The sequence below is a fragment of the Strigops habroptila genome, chromosome 4 (genome assembly GCF_004027225.2).
Source record: "Strigops habroptila isolate Jane chromosome 4, bStrHab1.2.pri, whole genome shotgun sequence".
NCBI classification, from domain to species: Eukaryota; Metazoa; Chordata; class Aves; order Psittaciformes; family Psittacidae; genus Strigops; species Strigops habroptila.
The window spans coordinates 45,888,775-45,911,883 of NC_046358.1; the positions used below are offsets into that span (position 1 = coordinate 45,888,775).

The following is a 23,109-nucleotide window of genomic DNA, read 5'->3' on the forward strand; positions in this document are numbered from 1 at the left end:
CCTGGAATGCTATTATGGAGAGTACCTTGTAGAGAAAGAATGATCCTTCTGTTTGCACAGCAACTAAACAGCTTCAATTTACTTTTAAAATTGACTTGAATGGAGATAAAGGCCCGGCATTTCAAAATGTGGCCTTCTAAATATAATCAGCCTGAATTATGCCTGTTTCACACTGTGGTACTTGCAACCTGGTTACAGGCAGCAGGGATAAGGCTGCACTCTGCTTATTTCACTGCTTAATTTATATGGTAATTACCACACCACATCCAGAATGGAGAGCATCTGCCAAAACTGAAGGCCCCAGAATAATAAAACTGACATGTGCTGTGATATTGTTGAAGTGCTGACTAAGAAACTTCTTTTATCTCCTCTTGAAGCTATAAAATGGTATTCGTGTTATTACTAGCAGGGAATTTTAACAGCTTTGCATTGACAGCAATTATGTAACACATGCACAAAACAATAGAGTTTCACATCACTTAATAAATCCTTGAGCTCTCTTAGCTCCAGATCTCTCGCTGGCTGGATTTTATGGTCTGGTAGTTCTATCCGACCTTCAGAACACTGAAGTATACAAACCACAAAAGCACTAGAAAATTATTAGAAACAACTGCCTATTCTCCGTGTTAGATCTATTTAATGAAGAGGGCAGGATGGATAATCACAGAGGTTAATTAAAAGATTTGCTCACTTACTTTACTCTGTAGCTAAATTCTTATGTTAACCCCAAGTATTAAAACAAGCAAGATAACAGTACTTTTCCTTCTAAGAACATCCTTTTATTAAGCTATACTTGCATTAAAAAAAAAAAGTCAATTCCTATAGCATGTAACAATAGAACAAATGTATTTTATCTTCTATTAGTTTTTATGAAAATAAAACCACGTCATTAGCATAAAGAATGTAAATTTGCAGCTTATTTTGTGCTGATATTATCAATTCAGTTTCCAATACTATGCTTTATTTTTTTTTTCACTTTAATATATTGCACCTGGAATTCCTACCTTCAGTACCAAAGTTTCCTGGACAAATTAGAAACATTCTATCATAAAGGTTTAAAAGCCAAATTGTCAGATAAGGAAATATGGTTAATTGAAAAATAAAGAATATAAAGAAAAGTTAAAAGGCCATTTCTGTATCAGTACTTATACTAAAAGATTAATTCACATGGCGCAAATCCTCCAATCAAAAATTATTTTATAAGTCTATCCATTCATAACCAAGCAACACTATTTTACCTTCAGAAACTAGACAGTCCCTGAAAGTCACTTGGTAAGGAGACAGAGAATAAACCACTTATCGAAGTTGTTTATATAGCAATTTCAAACACTGAGAATTCAGGGGTTTTACTATTTACAACTGGAAGGACATTTGTTTGAATAATGATTGTTTGCATAAATTCATTATGCACCACTTGTTTCTCTCCACACTTCATATCTATACTGCTGATCTAGTCACAGATTACATTCTATGTGCATCATTCATAGAGTTTAATATATGCATTATTACTTCTAATCTTTTTAAACAAATCAGTCCATACTCTCTATGTTCTATATAAGACTTACTTTTGCCATTTCTTGAATTCACATAATTCCAGTTAATTGTTATTGTAGAATTAAAGACATGCCTCTGAAAAAGTGCCTTGAATCCATTATCACACTATACTTGAAATTACTCTTACAAACACAGGCCACAATGCCTTCCTTTGTATACAATACCAAACAGGTCACTGTTCTTTTGCTGCTTTATCACACTAATAATTGTTAGCTGCTTATTGATATCACTTTGAAGTCACTTTCCTCATAACTGCTTTCTAGCTTTGTCCCTAAAAATATGAGTAATAAAACCACTTGTCATTATTTACATGGGATTTTATTTCCCCAATTATCTTAAATGAAAAATTAGTACAAAATATTGCATGAGTGACAATTCTAGCAGTAAACAACTCTACTTTCACCATTACACAGGTATACCTGTTAAATATATGATAAATCAAAAAACTTTCAGTGTGCTATATTTATATGCAAATCTTCTTATCCTAATATAGAAATCTTTGGATTTTTTTTTTTTTTTTTTTTCTTTTAAATAGAAAGAGCACTAACTGAAAAAGCCTGCACTGGCAAGAGCTTCTTCAAGAAGAAGATTCTATGAATTTGAGAAAGTAATACACATGGCTTCAACAAAAAGGGTGAAGTCTTTTACACTCCTCCTCACAAACCAGGAGCTTCAAGCTTCTATTACACTTAAGCCGATAGCAGAGGACAGGCACAAAATGTTTGTTTCCTGCAGAATAAAGACTCCCTGCTGTGAGACACCACTTTTCCTTGATATGTCTTTGAAGGAAAGCTTTGATTTACAGAAAGAAAAGCAGCTAGGAAGAAAAAAGGTCTGCTACAACCACATGTTCATGTTTGTATGAGCAGTTATCCAGTTTTAATCTTCTTTTCTATGAACATCCCAGAAAGTGAAACTATTCAGATTATTTAGTTATATACTCTTCTTAGCAACAAATATTGGTTAGTGTTCGATACATATATATACACCACAGTATTATTACACTACTTTACAATAAGGCATTAGAGAAGATATATTCACTCTGAAGACTATCAATAGCGAGGCAGAAAAAATATATGACTAAGATTACGAACAGTGACTAGATCCCACCTGAAAGGGATGGGGAGTCACATCCTGCTAGGACATTTAAGATGTTTTTGGCTTACGAGTCTGATGTGGATGTCAAATAGTTTGATGTAGTTTACAAGAATATCACCACCCTCCACATCTGCTATGTGTTTTATGTCCTTTACTTTTAGAGATGCTGTTTGATCACACATCCATCCCGGCCTAACAAGTTAAGGTGTCTCAAGAAAAGATTAAAGCTCTACTACACAGTCTGTACAGGCAGACATACACACACGTATAAGATAAATGGAAAGATGCACTTACATGTTACTTATCAAAACTTAATACTCACCCCACAAAGGATAAACTACACCGAAGCACATGTTGCAGGAGGCTTCCTCCACAGCAGCCCTGTTGTTTTCCTTCTCCCATTTTGAATGAGACATCTTAGGGCAAAGTAGAAACACAGACTTCCACTACGACTCTTGTAGAGAAACAGGCTTTTTTCCTATTTCTCTTTAGTGCATAGAGTGCGAGCAGGCCAACAAAAATAAGTCTTCTTTCCTATAGAGATTAAAGAGCAGTGCTAACTGGGAGCAAGGAATAAGGAGCTCCTAAGTTTGACAATAGAGATGTGTAACAACAAGTAAACACTTTCTCCTTGCTTCAAAAAGACATGTACACTTCAATGATGAAAATCTTATGCTGTGGACACCTGTACTAACCAGAGAAATTGCTAGTTATTTTAATACAACTGCAGCTATAAATCAGTCATCGCATTGAACTATGATGCTAGACTGCGTACAAACACAGTAAGAGAAAGGAGAAAAGAAAATCCCAACAAACCTGTAAGCATAACCATACAAAAGCTACATACATGGAGGTAGTCAAGTACCAAAAAAACACTGAAACTCCACTAATCGATATGCTTGACCATCTTAAATTAGAAATATGATCCTCCTCAATTCACTGAAAAGTGTTCTGAAAAGGCTTTAGGGCATGAGGAAAGCAGAGCAATATGCAATTGTTTGAAAACACAACTGGGTGATGATGGGCACTGTCCTGCTTTGAAAGCACATATTTATCACAACCATGAACTAAAGATAACAGGTTGCAAGGGGAGTTAAGAAGGGATGAAAAAGGGCCTTGCAAGTGGACACATGTAACCTGGTTTAGACATGATGGTGGGAGAGGTCAGGAGGCAGATAAATGGATCACATATTAAAAAATGTACACTGTTATATTTGTTGAGGTCAGAGAGTTCAGAGGGTGTGACAAAGGATATACTGAAGGAGTAATATAAGAGCATAGAAGCAAATTCATTTTCATGAATTCCGTCATCTAAGACAAAACACGCTTCCTATAAAGATCTGTTCAATAGTGTCAAATGCCATTTATAAAAAAAGACAATTAGGAAAGTAGTGCAGTTACAGTTACATTCAAATCATGTTAGAGACACAAAATGGAAGGAGATTGACCAATGACTTTAAATACCACTACATGAACTTAGAGATGGGTGGGTAGTGAAAGATAGTTTGTTATTTTAAGATGGTAAACACCATAATATATAGGAGAAAAAAGGATGAGAAAGCTCAACTCTACCGAAGAAAATGAGATCATATGCAAGATATTGGGAAAGAGAACGGGAACAACTATAGTGGTTAGAGAAACACACACACAAAAAAAAAAAAAAAAAAATAAAAAGGACAAAAGGTTTCATTTGTTCAAAATTAGTCGAGAGAACAAGAAGGCGGCAGATGCTTCTCAATTTTCTCCTGCGCATTCTGGGGCAAACGACTAGTAGTCATCATCTTAACTGGAAACTCTACATTCCGAGAGAAGGATAGGTACACTGTATTGTCAGAGAATTCATTATGTTTAAAACATGTCTCACTGCAGGTATCACATTCCAGCAATGATTTCTCATACACAGCATCAATTCATAACTAATACTTGTGATGCAAGTTGGCAATGTTTCTTACCATCATATGGATGTAGTTCAATTTAACTGGCTCCAGTATGTATGTAAATAGCTTAATAATTTTCCATATAAACTAAAAACGTCATTAAAACTTTAAGTGATTAATATTTTAATATAATTTAGTATTAAAAAAATTAAGTTATACAAAAATTATTTAATTACATAATTCTTAATACAATTTATAGTTTTCAAGTTATTATAAATACTTTTAGCAGCTATTTCATTCTTGTCCACAGTCCTGTGAAAAACAACCAACAGGAAATATTTTAATCATATGAGAGCAATATTTAGACTACCAATCTGCTATTTATCTTTCTGCCCTCTTCATGTGTATACAGCTTAAAAGATTCTAAGTAGCTTCTTAAATGAAGAAAATAAGGTTTTCACACTAATATCTTCTCCCAGGTAGAAATGCTACCACATTTCATTCTGAAACAACTTCGTACAATCACATAATGAGAACAAATTCTTGTAAAACTTGAATAAACAAGATCTGTTTGAAGCCTGACAACAGCTTGGCAAGCAAATTCAGGATCTCATCAAAACCTTCTGAAGGAAAAACATAAAAAGTTGTACACCTCAATCTTATTTAGATGAGTTGTCCTTTTTCCCTTTATTTGGTGCAATTAAATATGTGTTATGAAAATGCTTAATTAAACAAGTTCTACTTTTATGGACATATAAACATATGCTTATTCAGAAACAGGCCACTATATGATATTGTGTGAATTGATATAAAGATATTTGCTATTTGTATGTTGCTACACCGCATACCAGAAGAACCTAGAAAGACCACCAGTGCACAAAATAAAAAATGCGGCTACGTTCCTGTGTTCAGAAGTATTAGTAATTAATTTCTGAAGACACTGTAATTGAAAACCATGCTAAATGACTATCTAGTTCAAAACTTACCCTCTGAATATATGGTAGGAGTTTATCTTGTCCTCTTCTTCCCTTTAAAGGGAAAAAAGAATTGTAGAAGAAGTCAGGAACAAATTATTCTCCTTTTCTAGAAGTTGCCCAATAGAGACTCAGGATCAACTGCATCAGGGAAAAAGCTGGAAGTTTGTTGTTGTATCAAACAAACCCCCTCATTATTCTGATGTAGGGTAAACCATGAAATGATTGCAAGACTTTCTGCAGCACTAAACAATAGTGAATTTAATCCTGATTGGTTTTTCCCCACAGATAGTCATTCTGAATCAAGAAGGCAAGAATCATGCCTTTTGCTCCTGCAGGTAATCAAAGTTCTTGACAGCATTGATATATTTATTACTTTTGTTCTGCATCATCCACAGCAATTGGTCACCTTCCTGCAAAGTTTAGCTATTCAGATAACAGAATATGTGTATTTTCATATTATTTGATATTTAAAAAGATCTCAATAATTAACAATCACATACTGCATTTGGCAACTAGGTTGCATAAACTTGTGAAAAAATAATTCCTAGAGATGTATGGCAACTGAAGATAAATGTAAGACTACGCAAACTAGATTTAGCTTGTGTTTTAAAAGTACTTAGTGCAAGTAAGCAGACTTTTTTTTAAAGTAGGTATCAGTATCTATCTCAGTTGTGCTAAGAGATAACACTATTTATACATATGTATATACACAAATGTGTATATATTCAATGTGTATTTGAAATATATTTTAAATATACATTTATATATTTAACCAAAACAGGCACCTGTGACTAGGCAGGAAAAAATCAGTTTCCAGTGTAAGACAATTGAAATAAACAAACACATCTAGCAAAGGTGAAACTATCTTACTTAACAGCTTGCTTGAACCTACTGTCTGCCATGAAGCAATGCAACACATCATCAAACATGCAACTGGATTATCACAAATGGTCAACTAGTAGAAGCCACAATTGAAAAATAACTACATTTACTATTCTTTCTATATAAAATTCTTTTCATTAATGCTCAGCAACATGCATTTGGCAGCTCAACATTTTTTTTGAAGCAGCAGTTAACAATGCAATTCACAAAACAAAGATAAGCTCAATGGTTTCCAGGAAACTGAAAGATGAAAGAATGCGGAGAGAGTCAGCCATGGCTTCAAATGAAGAACAAGTGAAATAAGGTCAAGCTAAAACCTAAAAGAAATTCAGCAAGGGCCCAGAAACCATGGTACAGACACATTTCAGTTGGATTGAAATTTCACAATGCATTTCAACAATGCATACAATACATTCTTTGGTGTATTAATTCACTGGGGACAATTTTATCCCCCCCCCCCATAAAGGGGGAACTCAGATTCTAAAGCCCTTAGATTCATTACTTCAAGCATAATACTTAGCAACTTTTTGGGGTTTATATCAATTTTAAAGTATGTTAGAGTCTTATCTTCCAGCTTTGTTTTGTGAGCTTAGTCCCAGACTTAGCTGAAATCACGAAGTCTTACAGCATATATGAGATAAGGCACAGTGAAAGAATCCATAAATGTTACAATATCAGAAGCCAGCACCTACTAAATAGCCTGCTCCAGAAATATGATGAATGTATTCCTCCTGCTTGAAGAGAAGGTCAGACTAAAGATACCATTATACGAATACATTCCAATAAATACATTTTGTAGTAGTGGAAGAAATACAGAATTCTATCTTTCACAAAAATAATTATTAATAAAGTTACCTTTATACCTACTGCAAGTTACTCCCTAACACACAAAGCTAAATTCTTCTTAGGTAAACTATCCATAATTTCCATTTAAGAAACAAAACCAAGCAAACAAATGAAACAACAAAAACAATTTTATCAAGGGATTTTTTTTAAGGTATATTTTAAAATAAGTCAACTCTGAGACATTAAACTTGTAAAATACTATATTTTAACATTATAAAGCCCACTATAATCAGGCATTCAGAAATAACATTCCTAACTCCTAACAAATCCTCCTCTACTCAGAGCAGAGAATTTATTTCCAATTTTACACAGTGAATTACAGTGGTTTAGGAAAGACTAAAGGACAAATTATTAATTTTAAATAGACAATTTAAGTAACTAAGCTAGAAAAATAACTGAACATTAAAAGCTGCACAACTGGAATTTTGCCAAAAGCAAGAGGCAATCTCTCACAACTTGTATTTTATACCACAGAAATGACATGTTCACCAGTAATAACAGCCCCTAGAAGCATGCCGGGGCTTTCCTCCTCTGACATCCAGCGAACAGTGCCACCTAGCGAATAACAAACAGTATTTCCAGAAATCATCGCATTATTCTGGAAACACGGCATATATATTCTCCCCCCTCAACACAAGCATTCACTTCAAATTTTTTTCACGGTTTCCTAACAGAAATCAGTTTTGCTGCTAACATTGTTACAGAATCGATGGCCAAAATATTACTTTGTTATAGAAACAAGGCGCCCAATCCACAGTGCATTTCTTCTGATTTTTAGACATTCCCACACCAAATAAGAAAAATTTTATTCAATTATGTATGTCGCATAATTGAATGTACATAAGGAAGGAGATACCACACTGTTTTGTCCAAATTTCTCTAGTAATACTGTATTTTCCAGAAATAAGATTAGAGAGTATCAAGGACACAAAACTGAAGGGGGAAAAAAAAAAAAAAAAGAGCAGTATTTTCTGAAGGCTGTTCTTTGTTCATACAAAAGAAGTGCACGTTTTCTGTATATTTTACTTTACTGTTAGAAGGAAAAACATACTTTCATTCAGAGTTGAATACTTCTTTATTTACACTGGCAACCAACGTATCTCTCAGAGGACCTAATACACAAATGTCTCATCTCTATATGCTGTGATCTCAGAGTCATGCTACAGAGCAGCAGCTGCTAAGAAGACACAGTATGTCCCCCTGAAGAAGCCTTACCAGGTGCTGCATAGCACACAGCAATGCTAGTCTGGCCATGAGTTACGCATTGGTACAGATGACATACTATAAATTAACATAGTGTATCAATTTAGAGTTCTGAATATACACAATCTAGCCAAGGAAAAAATGTGTGGTATGTTTCAAGAGTCTGTGTGTAACGTGATACCAAACAATACTGCTATAACGCAACCGAGACTTGGAACTGACCCATTTATATACAAAATATTTGAATGAGTCAGCAGCCCACTGCATTTCCCAGGCCTGCTGTAGACTATCATACAGTTCCCAGACGCACTTCCTCAGATTGTGTTTGTCTCATGGACAAGGTCAGTAGTGACAAAAAGAGATATAAAGGTCAATGACTAGGAAAAGATTACAGTGTGTAGGCTTATTTTATCTGTTTACCCATTAACCCATTCAATATATTGAAGTTGCACAGAAGTCCTATATTTATTTGCCTCCTATCTTTTAACTGTTTAGTATAATAGCGCAGTATATTAAAATGAAGTTCTAATACTGCTTTGATACTGCGAACACATATAAGACAAATATGCTGCCTTACTGTAGTCACACGCACATGTGAACAGCCTCTAAAGCAAACACTGTCTCCTTGTCTGAAGCCTTTTTCCCCATACTCCATAAATACTCCATAACGGCTGTGAAGTTCCAGCACTGCCAGCATAAACGTTGCTTAAGGAGATAGTGGCTGCAGTTTTTGCAAATGCAGCAGGAGTGCTATCTGTAATTGAGATTATGCCACCACGGTTATGCTGCTATCTGAACTACAAAGCTTTTGATTTGCACTGGAGATCCCTTTTTCAGGGCAATAAAAGATAACAGGAACAGTATTTGTCCTAACACTAATTACTGCAGAAGGTAAACCTACTGCTAAAGACCTCCACAAGCCAAAGGTAGACTACATGGATTTTTGGTCTGGCATAACAAACTCATATTTATGTTTTTAAGACTACATGAAAAACACTAAAATCAGCTACACACAAGAAACAAATTTCTACAATGCACAGACATGAAAAAATTACTATTTTTCCTTCAATGTAGTGATAATAAAGAAATATTATCACCTAAGAAATGCGTAAAAATTCTTGATCCTTTTCCTTGTAGAATTAAAAAAAAAAAAAATCAGATTGAGGAGGGGAAGTGTCAGGAAGTCTCTAGTCCAACCTCTTGCTCAAAGCAGAGTCTGCTATGAGATCAGATCAAATGCCTTATGGCTTTGTCCAGCCAGGTCTCCAAAATTTACAGGGATGGCAATTTCACAGTCTCTCCATGCAACCTGCTTCCCATTCTTAAATACCCTCAGAGGCATTTTCTTTTTCTTTAAATCCAGTTGGAACCTCTGCCTTTCAATTTATGAATATGGTCTCTTGTTCTCCCACCATGTAATTCACTAAAGATACTACAGCTCTGTCTCCTGTGTAATGCTATCTTTGCTATTGGAAAGCTACAGTTAGGTCTGTGTGAGCCATCTTTTCTCTAGGTTAGATGAATCAAATCATCTCAGCCCCACAGTTCAAATTTAGTGCCAAATCATCTCAGTGGCCCTCTGCTGAACTTACTCAGGTGTGTTAACACTTTTCTTTACTGGGGAGCCCAAAACCAGTACCAGGTAAAGGGGACTAACTACTTCCCTTCATCTACTGGCTATGCTTATGTTGATACAGCCAAGCACACTGTTAACCTTTGTCATTGTAGGCTATGCTGCTCATGTGTAGGGCTCATGTGCAGTATAACATCCACAATGATGCCAGGTCCTTTTCAGCAGGCCTGCTCTCTGGCCCGCGAGGCTCCACCTTGGACTGTTAGAGGGAGTTATTCCTCTCTAATGCACAACTCTGCATTTGTGCTTGACAAATTTCATACAGTTCCTCTTCAGTCAGCCCCCTCTTCCAGCATAACGCTCAGTGAGTGGCAGTCCTGTCCTCCAGCTTTCAGAGCAGACCTAGTCATTTCATCAAAGGTGACCATCAGGTTATTCAAGCATGACTTATCCTTGGTAAATCCATGTTCACTATTCCGAATCACCGCACCTTCTTCATCTGTACACCTCTTTTATGTCAATTGCCTATACTGATGCCTCCTGCTAACATACAAAAACACTTGGGGTTTCCTAGCAAAAAGCCAGTTTCATCAGGTTACCCATGCCAGCTGTCACCTCACCTCAGTCTTTTGTATACTACTGCGAGTTTGCCTTCTCCACACAGCACATTCTATGGAGAAGCAAAAGCTTTCTCATCTCAAAGCAGAAAAATACTAAATGAAGATGTTAAAATATTAAAAATATGCATATATGTCCAGGTTTTAACCACTGCTGCCAGCTCAGTAATGCAGTAACGTTCTTCTGAGTCTCCAGCAGTTTAATTCTTGACTTCACCTGAGCAAGGCAAACCTTTGGGGTCAGGGCAATCCCAGGCACAGCTACAGGTTGGGCAGAGAAGTGATTCAGAGCAGCCTGAGGAGAAGGACTTGGGGGTGTTGGTCAATGAGAAACTTAACATGAGCTGGCAGTGTGCACTTGCAGCCCAGAAAGCCAACCATATCCTGGGCTGCATCAAAAGGAGTGTGACCAGCAGGTCGAAGGAGGTGATCCTGCCCCTCTACTCTGCTCTTGTGAGACCTCACTCGGAGTACTGTGTGCAGTTCTGGTGTCCTCAACATAAGGACATGGAACTGTTGGAACAAGTCCAGACGAGGATGATAAGGGGGCTGGAGCACCTCCTGTATGAAGACAGGCTGAGAAAGTTGGGGCTGTTCAGCCTGGAGAAGAGAAGCTGCGTGGAGACCTCATAGCAGCCTTCCAGTATCTGAAGGGGGCCTACAAGGATGCTGGAGAGCAACTCTTCATCAGGGATTATAGTGATAGGACAAGGCATAATGGGTTCATACTTAAACAGGGGAAGTTTAGGTTAGATATAAGGAAGAAGTTCTTTACTGTGAGGGTGGTGAGGCACTGGAATGAGTTGCCCAAGGAAGTGGTAAATGCTCCATCCGTGGCAGTGTTCAAGGCCAGGTTGGACAGAGTCTTGGGCAACATGGCCTAGTGTGAGGTGTCCCTGCCCGTGGCAGGGGGGCTGGAAGTAGATGATCTTAAGGTCCTTTCCAACCCTAACTATTCTATGATTCTCTGATTTCTTTCCTATACTCTTAAGAGAATCTGTGAGAGATCCAACATAAAAATAAATACCAACACTGGCTTTCAGGCCAAACAAATGACAACTGTATCATCTTAGGACTCTCCTTCTGAATTTATCTGTTTTTTTAATGTTTTACATATTTTCTCTCTAACTCTCTTCTGTATATGCTGCTTTGTAGCTCTTTCAGCACAGATCAAACAGCATATTTACAGTGTATATGTAAAAATTAGTAAAAAGTTTTCAGAAGTCCTTGAGGTTGCCCTGTCACGAGTTTTTAGCTAAATTTCCTTATCACAACTTGAGAGCAATGTAAAAATTATACTTGCTGAAAGAGAAAATAATAGAATATATTACTTGAGAGAGGCACGTCAGTTTTGTTTTGTCAGTCCTGGCTCTATGGCTTAGAAATAAACATAATTTCTGCCTACTAGGTTAACAATAGGATGCTCTTGGATTTAAAATTGCCTTTTCCCTACCCACTTTTACTCCAAGTAGTAATAAGGATGAGATGCGATATACTTATTCTAAAATGGTAATGATTTTTTCTACCATTTCACTTCCATGCTCCTATTTTAAAGGCCCTTGCACCTGTGAAATTCATGTATTAAATGGAATCTAAGTTACAAAAATAGACTAAATAAATTTAGCAAAACTAAATCACACAATAACTTAGTGTATACAACATTCCCACCAGACCAGCTCCTTTAAAGAACACTGAATCATATGAGCCACTAAAAAAAAAAAAAATAAATAAAAAAAATCCTTTCAGCATGCATTTACTTATGATTGTTTAAGCTATCCCCCTCTAGGGAGGAAGAGAGGAGAATAATTTTTTTCACTTTGAAAAACACTATGTTAATGGGAGACATGCATTACAACTGAAAAGTATGTTTCCCAGATTGGCAAAAATTGAGACTTTTGCTTGTATATTTCCTTGGGGATTCCTCCCCAGGGAAGGTTGCAGAATTCAATTGTATAGACTCCAAAGTTTTCAAACTGAGGGGAAAGAAATACAACAAAAATAGGAGACTTACACGATTTCTCTCTAGGGATTTCAGCTGAAGATCTATTTCTTTCAGACGATTTTGTTGATCACGTTGTTCCTTATTGTCTCGTAGGACCTTTTCACCTGGAACTGCTTCTAGGCTTCTGTTTGCATAAACCAGAGACTCCTGACAAAAGAAAGAATAGGCAGAAGTTAAACATATGACTTTATATTGCTTCAAACCCAGATAAGTGTTCTTTTCATTTCTATTAAGAAATCATCCAAATGTTTAGAATAATGTGCCAATTTCAAATTTTGCAAATGCATAATGTTATTACACACATTTTCAAATGCAATAACTAAACAACAGGCTGGACTTCTTTCAATAAAAGTATTCTTCCCTTTCATGTTTTAAGAGGAATTTCTTGATGCTTAAATTCTGCAACAATGAAAATGCACTGAGAGTAGGGGAGATTGAATGAGGGGTTCAAAACTTGCTCCTACTAACCATACTGGGGTCAGAATTAGGCCAGAAGGGAAAGAAGAACTGAATAGAAGTGGCTGTAGGTTTTGTTTACTAGATATGAGAATGAGTAAATGAGAAATAAATATCTCTCTGTGGGCTGGAGTTAGATGCACAACCGTTATTAAAGATTTTGGTTACACAGTCTCAAATCCTTCAGTAGCTTTGGATAGGATCCTGAAGTTTCTATCAGTCCTGAACACATTCAAGGTTCAATATTACGTGTAATTTAGATCATTAAGAAAGACAAGTATTGGCAAAACAGAAAAGTTACGTTGTAATTGGAAAAAAAACCCAGGGCATTTTCTTGCAAACCAAAGATCCTACAGAAGAACCCAAGGAATCCAAATAATGATAGACGATTAAAAAAAAAAAAAAAAAACCCACCAAAAAAACCACCACCCCAAACCGTTAGTCAATTCAACCCAAAGGAACATGAGCAACCACTTAATGAAAACATACTCTATTCATTCTTATTTTTAGAAGCAGCTCAAGCAATCTTAATAAACACACACAAGGAAAAGAATTTCAAGTAGCATGTCTAAGAGAAACAACCTTTGCAATTTAACATTCAACGGAAAATTTCTCAACTACAATATATAAAAAACATCAAGCATCTGCAAACAACTTTTTCTAAACATGAAACAAATCCATGAGTTCTGACATTTAAACCAAACTAATAGTTGCCTGAAAATAGACTTATTTTAACACGGTACAAATCTTTGAATATATACAATAACCAATAGTTGGCAGTACCACAATGCCAGTAAATTTTCCTGTAACCGAAATATAAACAGCACCATCTGTTAATGACTAGAATCTCTCCAAACTGGGCTGAAGTTTAACGTAGGACACCTAAAGCCAAATTCTTGATATCGAGTGCCTAAAGCTAGGCTTCTAAATACAGAGAGAGGGGTTTTTAATTAAATGTGATGCCCAATGGCAAGAAATCTGCATGACTGACATCTATACAGAACATAAAAAACCAAAGGGCTTAAAACTTGTTTATTAATACATGAAAAAAAGATATCATCTTTATATCTACAATATAAATACGGAGTTGGCAAGGCAGCTCAAAGTATAACTGAAGCTCCCTCTAATACGAGGAATTTCTTTTATATGGCTTTGTTCTTCTAGCGATTTTAATACAAATGAAATTGTTCATGGAAAGGTGGGAAGGAAGATGATGGCATCGTATTTCTTTTTCTTTCTTTTTTTTTAACTTCTAGCTATTTCTGCAACTACATTTCTAAATCCAATCTTTTGATCTTTGCATATATAGATATATTGCCATGTGAGCAGCTAGTGCTCAGCATGGATGAGAGCTGTAGTTTTGATTTGTTTTAAAAATCAATGTTATGAATACACCTATAAGAATATGCTGCAACTCATGGTACTGAGAAGTCACTAAATACTATATTATACTTCCCGGTATTTTATTTTGGGGCTTGTATGCATGGACTACTGGTTGGTATTTTTGTATGAACTCAGCCTTCAAAGAACAGCTCAAACTGCAAACAGCATCTCTGAAAATAATATTGCTGCAGTACCAGCTGGATTTAAAAGGTGACAGTGAGAGGAGTCAAAGTCAAAAAGAGTTACTACTTTCCACATACGTTTTTGAAGTAAAGCTGTATGCAGATCTCTGTCTTTCAAATATTTTCAGGCATACACGTTTCATTTTGCAGACAGCTCAGCTTCTGCCAGCACTTATGAGCAACACTTTCAAACTGTAGGAAAACTGTGTATCCTGAGTTTTTTTTCCTTTTATCACAGTATCATATTCAGCCTGGTTGCTTCTCTGGTAAGACGTTATTGTTCTATCAAAGGAAATTCTTAACTGGGATAAACACAACGACTTTATTCTCCATAAATGTCTCTTGAATATTGATCTCTGCCATACCACCTAAAGAATTTTTATCAGAGTGTGCTGGATAAAACCTGGACTATGAGCATTTAGAGAAACCAGAAGTAAAAAGTACTTGTTTCAACATTTCTCCAACATCAATATCCACAATTGACATAATTCTAATTAGATGATATGGTAAAAAAAAAAAAAATGTTGGTATTTATTCTCTCTCTCTTCTCTCTCTGATCAGAATGGCTTTGCACGCTTCAAATACATTCCTTCTCACTCTTTTTTTCCAAACTCTGTGTAAGTCAATCTTTGCATAGAAGCCATTCTACGCTTCTGAACATTCTGGTAACCAGTTTTCCATTTTTTTTCTGCACTCGTTATGACATCCAGGGACCACAACTTCCCAATAGTCCACCTATATGGTGCACTACAGATGCGTACAGCAGCACGCTGATATTTTCTGTCTCATCCTGTATGCCTTTCATAATTGTTCCTAATTACCTATTTGATATCTGATTACTACAAAATATTAAGTTGCTGCTTTCACAGAAGTAGTTCTTACAGTCTCATTTCTCTCAGCCATGAATAGTAACTGATCAGAATTCACAACATATGAGTAAAGTTGAAACTTTTCCCCAGTTACTAATTTTTTAACATTTTTCTCAAGATGTCATGAAATAAACATAGGAAGTATTATATCCCAGAAAACATTTTATTCTCAGCATTTCAGATGCTTCAAAACATTTTATGTTTCAATTATACAGCATGTGTACATAGGGGAATTCAGTTTGAGCTTAAAGACCTAAATATCTTCAAAGATAAGGTAGAAAATAAAACTGTTACACAAGGGAATATGTAAGTACTTAGCAACAGCCAAAGCTGTAACAATCAGTGCAAAACAGAAATATCCAGTATTTGAAATGGCTAGATTTATTTATTGCACTCCCTTTTCTCCAAAATTCTAATAGTCATTATTAATGACTATTCTATAGTCATTATTAATTCTATAAATGTGTATTGTATAGATATTTACAATTCTATAAAAACAAAATCACAGCTAATGAAAGGTATTAGTGTCACACAATCTTCTTGAGCCACGAAACTCCCTGATCAGCCTATTAACCTACTTCTAACCATGCCCTGATATAACTATCTACCAAAATTGTCTTTTTGGCTAGCATAGAGTATAGGCTATCAAAGAGTTCATTAATTGAAACATTAGTTTCAACTAGACTCATTCAAATATCTTCAGAATTTTTATTATTTTGAGTATTTATTTAAACTGTCAACTGTAGTCTACTGCTATAACTGAAAAATTAATATTTGTCTGATAAAAGAAACCCAATCAAGTATGAAAGAACTCATAAGGGTAATACAGAACATTAATCATCCTTATAGACAATCAAACAGACAGATATTATTGGGGTTTTAAACACCATCTCCATTTCAGTTAATTTTCCAGTTTTTCAAGCTGGTAACTCTACTCATCACACACAGTCTAACACTTAATATTCTTTATCCTACCATTTTCCTGTCTCTTCCAGGATTACATTCAACTTAATATTTTTTTGGGAAGAACAAATTAAGCAAGACAGAAGCATTTTTAAATATGTAATTAAGTTGACACCAGAACAAAGAAATGTTTCAGAGAGAAATGCAGTGCTGATGAGAAACACTTCCATGTAAAAGAGAACATTAATCATGGAAAAGCATTCTGAATCCATCTGGGCTCATTGCACAAAAAGACAAATCTGTGTGCTTCTCTGTAACAGCTTAGTGATGGTCCTGCAGGATAATTAGAGCCAGTTGTTAAAGATTTCAGAGTCAGACTTCCTATATCCTGCCAAAGTATGTATCAGTGGCAGAGAGTAGCTCTCCCATTGAGCCAGTGGTGTTCGTGTTTTGCAAGTTGTATTTAATGCAGTTCTTGCATGAAAAAAAAGTATCACTTCATGATATGCAACTTTAAGCTAATTTTGTTTTAATTATTTCTAAAGTTCTAAATTAAAATCCAAGCAAATGATTTACACACTAACAATTGTTTCCAATGCTCCTCATCACTAACACATTATATCCTACTCAGATGACATCCACATCTCATGGAAATCAGAAAGAATTTCGGCACTGATTTTTTGAAGCAAGATTAATGTCACTGAAATCAGCCTCTTCTCCAAAGGCAAGCCATGTTCCAAATCAGATTTGTGTCCTCCAACAACTAGACTCATTCAAAATAAATTTTGTATGTTCAGGACTCTTTTTTTTTTTTTTTTTTTTTGAAGCTTAGCACCTTAATTTGAAAAACAAAACTTTAAAAAACCCAAGCTCCTAAGAAATAAATATTGCAGAGCATTCTAACTTGCATACCATAGCATCTGTGCCAACATCTTTATCTAGCAATTAAGTTTACAGTATTTACCTCACCTATGGGAGAAGCAGCAATACAATATAAACTGAAACTCTGGATAAAAGAAACCAACAGAAACTTACCTGAGACTTCAATAATAACAGATTATTGCTATCAGTTTTGCATACCACAGATCCCCAGTCTCACAAACAAACATTTTGTCTCTCACAGCATTTAGAGAGTATGTGTGAGGATGAACAAATAGGGTAATTCCTGCCTGTTTAATTTGCTCTGTACTAAATGTGTCCCAGTTCTAACTGGTTTTACAGAGGATAACAGCCCTCCAATGCTGGATAGCTAGTTTACTTCCTCATTTAGTTGCTGTGGTCAGCTGAAGCAGTGACTTAAAATTTTGTCATTAAACACTTGAAATCAAATCGAACAAGCGGGTAGACAACCAGAACTCTTACTGCTTTTGTATTGCATGTGACATTTGCTTTAACAAAACAAGATCTTCTTTTGGCAAAAGCATCATTCAATTAATTTCTTCAGACCTTTTCTAGGTAGGTATCAGTTGCCTTTGATCAGGTTCCAAAAAGACATTCAGTACAAAGAAATCTGGTATTTCTGTGACCCACCTATTAGCTGATATCAGAATTGATGCCTCAAGAATACCAAGTTTTTTTAAAAGTAATTCATTAAAACTTCCTGTTTATAACAATATTAGGGAATACTGATAGTGATAAACACATCTGTTCTAAAAAGACCATGAGCAGCAATGAACAGTCATTTTTCATGCCTTCTGATGGGAAGTTCTCTAAACTCAAAATAGGCACTAATTTCTCAGCTACTGCTGCTTCTTAACTTTATTAAAAAAAACAATTATAAATTTAATTTGAAACAGAAGGTGTGGGGAATGAACTCACATAACCAAATTCAGAACTTGACCTGTTGTTATTGCTGCGTATGAATTGAAGAGTGATGTTTTACCTACCAAAACAAAAATAACCATAACCAAGAACATAGGACTAATGGGACTAAAAGCTAGACTTGGTATAAAGCTTCCATAGTAAGCAGTCAAGTTCCTGAACATTAAGACAACTATTTTCTCCTCCACTTATCATAAAGAAAAAGTTAGCAGCTGAAATTCTGTGTAAATATAAACAAGTCCAGTCATGTCACAGTGCCAGATTGCTCTGACCAAATCAGGCTTCAAGAAGAACTTAACACTGACTTGCCTGAAGTCTGGACCACAATGAAGCTAAGGCAACCACTAGACACCCTGTCCTCTGCTGAGGAGAGCAGCTCTGGACATGCAGAGAAGTGAGAATGAAAGCACCTACGGGATTTTGGAGTAAGCTAGGCAGGCACCTGACAACCAAGACACTTCTGGAATTGGATAGCTGCAGAGTCAGAGGGTTTACTTTTGGATTTTGTTTTGTTGGGTTTTTTTAAATTAGTTTTGCATTTATACAATTAGCATCCTTCTAAACCCAGTTTTAAATAACTAAAGCCTCTTACTCACTTCACCTTATATTTTTCATGTTTGGTTCTTTCCCTGAATTTATAAAACCACCTTTAAATAGTCCTATTATTTGGTAGCTTTCATTAAAATGACTCATATGTTTATCTGAACAAAACAAAAAAATGACAAATGGAATCCTGTGTTTTCTGGAACTACAGTGTCTGAGAGCCTTTTATATCCTGCAAAACAAAGTTGAAGGGCAGCTGCTTTTCCCTAATGAAGGGTAATTTGTGCAATTAACTGTCTCTTCTTGGTTGTTAAGTTTAGTATTATTCAAAAAGGTAATGCATTACTCTTCAATAAGCATACGACACTTGGACAAACATTCCCAAACAGAGTGTTCATTATCATAGTGTCCTGGGTTCAGCTATAGCAGTCATTTTTCTCCTTTTCAGTAGCTGGTGCAGTGCTGTGTTTTTTAACTTTCAGCCTGGGAACAACACTGATAACACTGATGTTTTTAGTTGTTGCTAAGTAATGTTTACTCCGACCAAGGACTTTCTCAGTCTCACGCTCTGCCAGGGAGGAGGGGAAGCCGGGAGGAAGCAGAGACAGGACACCTGACCCAAACTATCCAAAGGGGTATTCCATACCATGGCACATCATGACCAGTATATAAACCGGGGGGAGTTACCCGGAAGGCCCAGATCACTGCTCGGGTCGGGCTGGGTATCGGTCGGCGGGTGGTGAGCAATTGTATCCTCTCCCCTTGTTATTTCCCTTGTCGTTATTATCATTGGTGGTAGCAGTAGTGGTTTAGTGTTATACCTCATACTGGACTGTTCTTATCTCAACCTGTGGGAGTTACATTCTTCCGATTCTCCTCCCCATCTCTCCGGGAGCGGGGGGGGAAAGAAGGGGGGGAGTGAGTGAGCGGCTGCGTGGTTCCGAGTTACTGGCTGGGCTCAAACCATGACACATAGGCAGTCGCACTAAATTCAAGCTGATGTCTCATAACAGTGAACACAATCAATCACTGGCAAGCTCAGGTCCAGGAACCTGAAGTGACTGGGTGACAACGGCATTTGCATAAGTGATTACCGACTCTAGGGAGTCACTGTTTCACACATTAAATCCCAGTTGGTAAATGATCAGCATCAAAATGTGACTCCTCTGGAACTGCTAGAGCAACAGAAAACACTACTATAGGTAAAACAAAACCTGAAGTTCATAAAGAAGTCAATAAAAAAAAAAAAGACATTAAAAAAGTGCCTTTATAAAAAGGAAAAAAACCCCACAGGTATTTTAGCAATTCAAAGAGATCTCTTCTACACTTGTAATTGAAAACACGGTTTTGACAACATACACTGTTTACAGAGCCTCGATATACCTGTTCTGGTTATAAACCGTAAATTTTACAAAAGTAAATGAGATTTATGCAAATTAGTGCAAAATAGGAATTATGATATTTTATTTTATGCCCCATTATAGCAGGGGCAACATTACCAGGGCAAAGGATAAATTGGAGTTTTCTATGTACAAAATTCAAACAATCATTTCCCAAGGCTGACATCCCAAAGGTTCTTACTACTGCTGGTAAGGGAAAAAGACAAAGGCCATTACAAAGAAGGGAAACACAATTTCAATTAATTTTCTAGTCTTTAACATTATCAGCAATTGCTTAATCTTTCAGATAATAAGTGAAGAGGCACATTTGGAACCCTGAGGTAAGAAGAAACCTAATTCTAATTCCCAAAGATTAATTACTATGGGTAACATGTTACTATGCTGACAAAACCACTGAGGCCCTCACACAGGTAAAAACATCTGAGTTACGAATTCCTGCATATGAAATTTTTTCTTGAAAGTGTGGACTCAGCAAATATTAAAAACAAGACAGTCCTTGAATTATATACCAACTAAAAATACTAATATATCATTTTTTGGTATGATTTCTATAGGTAAAGATTTCACTTCATTCTTTAACACATATTTTGAGAACAAATAGAAGATATTAAAGAAAAATGCAAAAAATACAAATACAGATGCATGCTGTATTTTCACTTACATCAGATCTCAACACACACTTCAAAAAAGAAATATGCAATGTAAGCTCTGTTCTGTAATATACCTGATAAATCTGGCTTGGAGGTTTTGAGCAAGAGCTGGAAATCACTGAAATATCCCTATCAGATAATAGCGCTTGAAGCTTAATGTCTATCTCCTTTAGGTGATGAAGTTCCATCGGGTCAGGTGTGTACCCTTCTCCTGACGCTTGCCAGCCAGATACATCCTCCTATTGAAAGATACAGAAAATTTTTAATCATCATTCCCAAAGACTTTAAAGGCAGTTACACATCAAGTGTATTCATTTTTCAAATAACCCGTACTAAGAATAAAACATAAGTTTTCATCCATTTTAGTACATAGCTGAAACCTGCCAAATATTCATGTACCTAGCATTCAAAAGCAGATACAGACAGAACAATTAAATGCATACACTTTTTCATTTTTAGCTATGACCAAGCAGCAAATTAAAATGGACTTAAAAGTTAAATATATTTAATTTTTAGAAAGCATATGCATCTACATGCATTGTTCAAATGTAATAGCAAAAAAGGCTCAAATGTAATAGCAAAACAGACCTCTGCTGTTTAGGTTAACACAGTCTTATTTACTTATTTCTACAAAAGTCCAAAGCCTGTGTCCTCACTAACTAGCCACTCAGAAGCCCTGAAATAAAATTGCTTAAAAACAAATATTTTGCCTCCATGCCAGCTGGCCACAAAGCAAACAGACAGCTCCCAGTTTCCCCATCCATTCTTCTGAAGGTTATGCGACTCCCTTGATGAAGTTCTCGTAGTCAAGAAAGGCATTTGGATAGCAAACCCGTTTTTCTTAAGGATGCACCTGACTTTATAGCCTCTTAGCCAAGTTAGTCAACCCTTTAAAACAGTCTCACATCATGCCTTGCCTATCATAGCTCCCTTCCATGGAAGCAAACTCTTCCATTGTTGCAGTTTCTGTATTTGTTCAACATGGCAGTCCCAGCTCCCTTTTGAAGGAATAATTGCTTGTCATGGTCTAACTTGCACACAGATCATGCTGTCCACTGCTGCACAGCAAGCATCGCTTTCTGATGCCCACATGAAAATCAATTTAGGAGTGCTGTGCTCCTTTGCAAAATAGTGCATAGGATAGAGATGAAGAGGAAAGCATCTGGCAGATGTGGTTCACCAGTCCTAAGACAAAAAAAACAAAGAACATGCTGCTATAAGCTCACATTTTCCAAGGCTAATATCGAAGTGGAAAAGCACAGCCCTCAAACTGCACGAGGACTATCTTCGACATCATCCTGAATCATTTTTGTTACACCTTGCATCTCAGCACTCCTCGTCTGCACACTTATGCTGGAGACACCATATTACAGCTTAAATCCAAGGAACTGTACAGAGAGTTGACCATATTGCCAACTTGAGACAGCAACTATTTTTTGCTTCTAAAAAAGACAAATCCAAGACAAAACCAGGGTTGGAATGAAACTGCAGAGGTTGATGCCATGGCAGAAACCACCTGGAGCCAAATCTCAAAATGAGGGTATGAGATCCAAGGCAAAACTTGCAACGTATCATCAAAGAAGAAAACAAGCCATCCACAGGAAAGCAAAGAAACTGCTCTGAGGTGAGTAGCTGCCACCTTTCTAGAGCCCCAACATGTTATCACAAGAAACACTGGGAGAGACAGAGAATACAGACTTCTTTTACTGTTCGTGATTTACATGGCTTTTTCCTCTTGATAGCAGTTAACAGCTGACTAACAAATATGAATATGTGCTCCTAGTACAGACAGTTGCATGTTATGAATAAGCTTGGCCCTCTTAACCCAAACAAATCAGCTCATGTTCACAAACAGATGCAGGTTTTCCACAGCAACCTGGCAGCTTGCCAACTTTGTGGAAGCATCTGTTCAGGCGAGACAGTGACCATCATCAGTAACCGATGTGGTACTACACTAGTGCCATGTTAACCACCCCTAATTTGACATTGAAGGGCACAGTGCAAACACACAAAAATGACTTTACAGGAGTCAGTTAAGCTGCACCTGGATTCATTAGCTACAGCTCGCTGTCTGCATCTCATGCCATCATATCCCAGTGTTCCAAGTAACCAAATTACTCCAGTAGTCACTTTACTCCAGGGTTAAATGGACTCACACATTCTCTTCTGTATTTGCAAGATAGATTTGCTTGGAAAATAAGCTTCTGTCCTGCCAATGTTTCCTGTGTGTAAACTCAGAACAATACTTTTATAACGGCACAGTCCGTGCTTAT

The 23,109-nt window shown here is 36.4% G+C and overlaps 1 protein-coding gene across 4 annotated transcripts in view; it reads right to left on the bottom strand.

The window, feature by feature from the left end:
- Positions 1-23,109, bottom strand: part of FSIP1 (fibrous sheath interacting protein 1) — an 82,685-nt gene that overhangs the window by 43,844 nt on the left and 15,732 nt on the right. For all 4 annotated transcript variants that reach the window (XM_030484154.1, XM_030484152.1, XM_030484155.2 and 1 more), the window contains exons 10-11: positions 20,911-21,075; positions 12,639-12,776 (exon numbers count right to left, since the gene is read on the bottom strand). In XM_030484154.1, the coding sequence (XP_030340014.1) occupies positions 12,639-12,776; positions 20,911-21,075 (303 nt within the window). The remainder of the gene's footprint in view (positions 1-12,638; positions 12,777-20,910; positions 21,076-23,109) is intronic.